This window comes from Suncus etruscus, chromosome 2, assembly GCF_024139225.1.
Source record: "Suncus etruscus isolate mSunEtr1 chromosome 2, mSunEtr1.pri.cur, whole genome shotgun sequence".
Classification (NCBI taxonomy): Eukaryota; Metazoa; Chordata; class Mammalia; order Eulipotyphla; family Soricidae; genus Suncus; species Suncus etruscus.
In genome coordinates, this window is record NC_064849.1 from 70,594,556 (window position 1) to 70,601,415 (window position 6,860).

At 35.7% G+C, this 6,860-nt stretch overlaps 1 protein-coding gene across 1 annotated transcript; it reads right to left on the bottom strand.

The window, feature by feature from the left end:
- Positions 1–3,248: 3,248 nt before the first annotated feature.
- LOC126001401 (olfactory receptor 4F6-like) lies at positions 3,249–4,184 on the bottom strand. The gene has a single exon (XM_049768661.1). It carries the CDS (start codon positions 4,182–4,184, stop codon positions 3,249–3,251), a length of 936 nt encoding a protein of 311 aa, XP_049624618.1.
- Positions 4,185–6,860: the final 2,676 nt, after the last annotated feature.

Sequence of the window (6,860 nt, forward strand, 5' to 3'; positions counted from 1 at the left end):
TTTTCTGGCATCCCATATGGTCCCACAAGACAGAAGCCATTTCTGAGCACATAGCCAGTAACTCCTGAGCATCACCGAGAGTCACCCCATCCCCATCTCCAGTAAGACCAGGAATTGCCTAACGTGCATAAAAGGGGATTGAAAAGAGTCAGTGAGAGGCTCAGCTGAAGTAAGCAGCATGAAAAGATGGCAGATTCAGGTTTAAGTTCAGGGTGGCTTATAGAGGTTGCTTGAAAGGTTAGGATAGAAGCCACATTATGTGGCCTATTATTAATAAAGTTTCATGTCTCCTGAAACCTGACTGCTTGTGGATCATTTTCTCCCCGCCAGCAGGAGGGGATTCCAGGCCTGTGACCAGGGCTGGAGAAGAAAGGCCCATCCATCCATTCCCATCATCCACCTCCACCAGGACTCAATAATAAATATGCTATTCAACAACCAAGTGTGGCCCCAAAACCAAAACAGAAATAAAAACAAAAACTAGTTAGTTATTTTCAATTTCTAAGTTGTATATTGTATCTTCAGCTCCACTTTTGCTTCACCAAATTGTTTCCAAGTTAAAAATTAATGTTGTCTTTTTTCCATATTCATAAGCATTTATATTTAGTTCCTTGTATTTCTAATCCCTTGCCACCATTACTACCTTTTCCTTCCTGCCTTCAGATTAAAGCTTAATACATACCAAAAAAAAAAAAAAGGGCCATAACTCAAATTTTTCTTGTTGCTGCAATTTCTCTCATTTAATACATTTCTCCTATTTTCAAATTTACCCTTGTAGCTATTTTCAGATTACTTTCCTAAGCACACAAGATAAATTTAAATATTTTTATTGGTGCAGGAGCAATAACACAGCAGGTAGGGTGTTTGTCTTGAGCACAGCCAAACTAGGACTGACTGCAGTTCGATCCCCCAGCATCCCATATAGCCCCCAAGTCAGGAGTAATTTCTGAGGGCATAGCCAGAAAAAAATCACCTGAGCACCAGGCCCACAAACCAAAAAATGGATTAATTAGTAATCCATTAATTAATTATTAATTGGATTAATAATATTACCTTACAAGTTCGAAGACTTTCTAAGTTGAGTCAATACAAAGAAATGTTTATTTGTATTAACTTTAAAAGTTAAAATCTATATACTAATTGATATTTCTATGTTTCTAAATTAATGCATTTTTGAAGTCTCTGAGGTACCTATCTACACTCTAAAATATAAGAGTTGATATGATACAACTGCATTTATTTTCTCTCTCTTTTTTATTTTTTTGGTGAATCAAAATAGTTTTTATTAAACAAAAATTATTTAGAAAAAAGTGTATAGGGAGGAGGAAAGGAATACATGTTTGAGAGATAAAACCATCTTGAAAGAGTAAGTAATCAAAGACACATATCAACCAGCAAGAAAGATATGTGGGCAAGGGAGAATACTGGCTTGAAAGAGCAAATTTGCTTTTACTTTTCTTTCTACTTTCTTTGTTTCTTTCTTTCTTTGTTTCTTTCTTTCTCTCTCTTTCTTTCTTTCTTTCTTTCTCTCGCTCTTTCTTACTTCCTTTCTTTCCCTCCTTCCTTCCTTCCTTCCTTCCTTCCTTCCTTCCTTCCTTCCTTCCTTCCTCCTTCCTTCCTTCCTTCCTTCCTTCCTTCCTTCCTTCCTTCCTTCCTTCCTTCCTTCCTTCCTTCCTTCCTTCCTTCCTTCCTTCCTTCCTTCCTTCCTTCCTTCCTTCCTTCCCTCCTTCCTTCCTTCCTTCCTTCCTTCCTTCCTTCCTTCCTTCCTTTTGTCAGCTTGTTGTTAGAAGATACTGGGTGGTTATGAGGCTGAAAACAAAACTTTCTTCAAATTTTCTGTCTGTTGACTTCCTCTATACCTGTTGTATCTGTGACCATCACCCAGCTACACACTCCTCTTCATCAATCTTGGCTTCTTTCCAAAACAGCAGCTTTCCAAATTAGATAAACCTAATGCCTGCACTATCTAGCAGCTCCCCTTCCCTAGGGGATTAGTCCCTGTCCATCGATTCCTTCTCAATGCTTTGAGACACAAATACGAACCATAAAAAATCCTCTCCCCAGATGTTTGAGTTTTAATCCCACACAGAATTCCAAGTTTTAAAGTTTTAATTTTCATCTTTAATAATTTAATCTCTTCCCTTTATTTCCCATAAAAATGTGTCCTACAAATGTTACATCTGTAATATCATAAATATTCACTGTTTGGGGCTGAGCAATAGCACAGCAGGTAAGGTATTTGCCTTTTACATAGCCCACCTGGTTCGTCATGTACTGCCAAGCCTACCAGGAGTAATTTCTAAGTGTAGAACCAGTAGAAACCCCTGTGTGCTGCTGAGTTTGACCTCTCAAAAAATAGAGTTCACGTTTTCTTTTTAATAACTATTTTTACAACATTAAATTAACAATTTTCTATTAGAAACTCTTTCAATTTAAAATATGGTTTCCTGAACACTATCTAACAAACAAAAACTTATATGATTTAGATACAAAGTGATTATTTAACATTTAGATGGATTGTATTTGGCACTAAACGAGTTACAGCCATTGGTAATAAAAGTCATGACTTCTAGACTTTAATTCTCTCCCTAGTCATTTAATTGGTTAAAAGATGGTTGATGAAAAACAGAACACAACAGTACAAAGCAGGATAGTAATTTCAATTTCAAATTTTAACAAGCAAGTATTACAATTTTAGTATTTCAATAGTCACACTCAAATTTTAGTATTTGAATATTCATGATTTTATATGTCATGATGTTTAATATTCATAATTTTATGATATTTCATATTTAATTTCATAATTCATAATTTTCAAGCATAATCAGTAAATATCTTAGTGAGGAATACACCCAAAAGTGCTTAGGAAGGAGCCGGTGAGGTGGCGCTAGAGGTAAGGTGTCTGCCTTGCAAGTGCTAGCCAACGAAGGACCATGGTTCAATCCCCCAGTGTCCCATATGGTTCCCCCAAGCCAGGGGCAATTTCTGAGCGCTTAGCCAGGAGTAACCCCTGAGCATCAAACGAGTGTGGCCGAAAAACAAAAACAAAACAAAAAAAAAGTGCTTAGGAAATCACTCCTATCTGTGCTATCACCTGTCAGTGCTTGGGTTTCCAGGAGCCACCAGAGATACAGCAAGCAGTGATCAGGGACCCCTGTGTACTGGAACCAAACTCGGGGCCTCACACATGTTAATCATGTGTCCCAACACTTGAATTTTTTTCCAAGACCCCAACTTCAGTTTACTTTCTAAATTTTACTGTAATTCATAAACTGAATGCATAACTTCCTCATTGATCCTTTCATCTCTTTATTCCTAAATGTATAAATAACTGGATTTAGTAAAGGAGTGATAACTGCATCAAAGATGGCAAGAAATTTATCCAGATGTGTTATGGGAAATGGCCAAATGTAAAAAAAGATTAAAGGCCCAAAGAACAAAATTACAACAGTGACATGAGCTGACAGAGTAGAAAGAGCCTTAGATATGCTACCAGAAGATTTTTTCTGTACAGTGACCAAAATAAAGATATAAGATATCATCAGAATTAAAAAGGCAACTACAGAAATCAAGCCACTATTGGCAGTAACCATGAATTCCAATTTATAAGTGTCTGTGCAAGCAAGTTTTAAAAATCGAGGAAGATCACAAAAAAAACTATCTAATTCATTGGGGCCACAGAAAGGCAAGTTTACAACAAAAGCTAACTGAGTTATTGAATGAATAAAGCCAATAATCCAGGAAGTGATTAAAAATAAAATGCACCTTTGGGGGCTCATTATAGTCAGATAGTGGAGAGGTTTACATATGGCAACATATCTGTCAAATGCCATGGCTATGAGCAACACCATCTCAGCACCCCCAATTGCATGGATAAAAAATATTTGAACTATGCAACCCCCAAAAGAAATAACTTTTTGCTTTCTTAAAAGATCATAAATCATTTTGGGAGTTGTAGAAGAGCAAAATATTAAGTCAATAATGGAAAGATTAGCCAGCAGAAAATACATGGGTGTCTGTAAATGAGGGTCAGAGGTCACTGCTAGTACAATGAGAAAATTTCCCATCAAGGTTGACACATAGAACACAGAGGAAAAGACAAAGAGGAACAGCTGGATTTCCCAGGAATTGGACAGTCCCAGGAACACGAACTCAGTCACCACAGAGTTATTAACTTTATTCATTGTCTGTCAGTAGTGCCAAGATCATGCTACCTGAAAGAAGAGAATACAGAGAAACGAATTAAAAAGGAATGGTATTGATACTTCTGTTGTTTTTAGGTCATACCTGGTAGTGTTCAGGTGCTATTCCTCACTTTGTGCTGAGTCACACTAGCAGTTCTCTGGGGACCATGTGGTACCAAGGATAAAACAATGCACTTTGACTGTAAAGCATGGAGTCTACCCTATTGAGGCTAAGTCACTGCTCCCTGTTTTTACTTTCATTTGCTCATGTTTGTTTTCTCCATATACAACATTTGAATAAAATAAAATGCTAGTTTTACCAAACTGCCTCATCTCACTATGAATTATATCTTATACACATATTATTTAAAATGGCATCATTTCAGGGGCCTGTGTGATAGCACAGATGATAGGGCTTTTGCCTTGCATGCTGCTGACCCAAGACAGATCTCTGTTCAATCCCCAGGGTCCCATATGGTAACCCGAGCCAGGAGGTATTTCTGAGCACATAGCCAGCAGTAAGACCTGGGCATCACCGGGTGTAGCCCAAAAAACCAAAACCAAAAAAAAAAAAAGAATCATTTCATATTTATATAGAAATATAATATAAAATTGTATATAAACACCATAAATTCTTTATCTTTTAGTCAATAGACACTTTGGTTGTTTCTAATACTTGGCTATTGTAGAGAATTCTTCAATAAATATCAAAGTCTTCTTGTAATTAGCATCTGTGTAATTTTTTTTTTTTGGTTTCTTGAGTCACACCCAGAATCATAACTTTGCCTATGGCCCTGTCTCACCACTTTTCTACAGTTTTCTTCGGGGACACAAATCTGACCAAACCAGATACACCAGTATTTGGACTGATATCATCAAAGCTTTTTTGGAGCAAGTGTGGGCACCTTTTAACACATCTTCTTTTAGGAAGACTTGGCAGTCAAAAACATACTACAAGAGCCCGCTGAACACGTAACACTGCTTTGAATTTCTAAACAACTTCATTTGTTTGATGCTGCCATTTTATAGTAATATACTAATTTAACAGAATGGACAGTTAACAAGATCTTACTAACCCTTCTGCCTTGTTTTAATGACTTCATTGGAGATGCAACAATTTTCCCAAATTAACTTGCCATTGTACTATTTATATATTGTTTCTTTTTTAATTTTCTTTCTTCTCTTTTTCTCTTTTATTTTTTTCCTACTATTCGTAACTTTGCTCTCATTTATCTGTAAACAAATGTATTATGGTCAATTGTGTCAATTATGTGATGCATTTTCTTTAAATTAAAAAAATTAAAAAGAAAGAAAAATAGACATATTCATTAGTGTGAGGTGATTCCTCATATTTATTTGAATTTCCCTAATCATAATATGTGATTACTATCTTCTGAGGTGTCTGTTGTTTGTGTATCTTGTTTCCTGTAGCATATATTTATATCCTCTGTCCATTATTTAATTCAACATTCTGTTGACTTTTATGAGTTCTTTGCATATTTTGGGTGTTATCCCCTAGTAAGATGTGTAGTGTGCCACATCTATTTAGTAGATGTCTTTTCAACCTGATAAAAAAAATTCCTTTCATAAAGCAGAAGCTTTATAACTTGATAAAGTTAAATTTGTTATTTTTTATTTTGTCACCCTAGTCATGTCCACAAACATATCTCTAAGTTGACTTCAAATAGTATATTGCTTCTATTTACTTCTGTGTATTTTATGGTTTCAGTTATTATGTCTTAGTCTTTAAACCATATTGAATTAGTTTGGGTAAATAGTATTAGATAATGATATGGTTTCATTCTTTGTTATGTGTCTGTCAAATCTTTCAACATTTTTTGGAAGACTTTCCCTATTCCATTGTAGAATTTTGGATTCTTTGTCATAAATTAATTGTCCATAGATGTATGGTTATATTTCTGGGATTTTTATTTTGTGCCACTGATTGTGGTACTGATGTTAAACTTGTTCTATGGTTGTCAAAAAATAAGAAGACGAAGTTGATATATATATATATATATCTTTGAAGATTTCCCATAAAAACAATATATATTCCTGTTATATATGCCACAAATAAAATATATATTTTTGAATAAAATATATTTTATGAAATAAGAATCCTTCTTACTTAGGAGGCAGAACAATAGTATAAAGGATAGGGTGTTTCCTGTAATCACAAACAATCCAAGTTCGATTGTTGACATCTCATATAGTCTTCCAAGTGTTCCAAGAGTAAATTCTCAGTGCAGAGCCAGAAGTAATTTTTTTTTGTTTTTTGGTTTTTGGGCCACACCCAGTGACACTCAGGGTTTACTCCTGGCTATGTGCTCAGAAGTCGCTCCTGGCTTGGGGGACCATATGGGACGCCCAGGGATCCAACCGTGGTCTGTCCTAGGCTAGCGCAGGCAAGGCAGGCACCTTACCTCTAGCGCCACCGCGCCGGCCCCAGCCAGAAGTAATTTTTAAGCAACACCATATGTGCCCCTCCCCAAGAAAAGAATAGTTCTTATTTAAATGAATAGACTATTTTAAAGTGCCATTGCTTCATGATTCTATCTCAGATATGACTATAGCTTAAACAGCAGTTTACAAATCATTTAGATATATGAAGTAATTGTTAGTGGGTTATATAATTTGTATATGTTCCATTATAGAAATAATATATCTGTCATTACA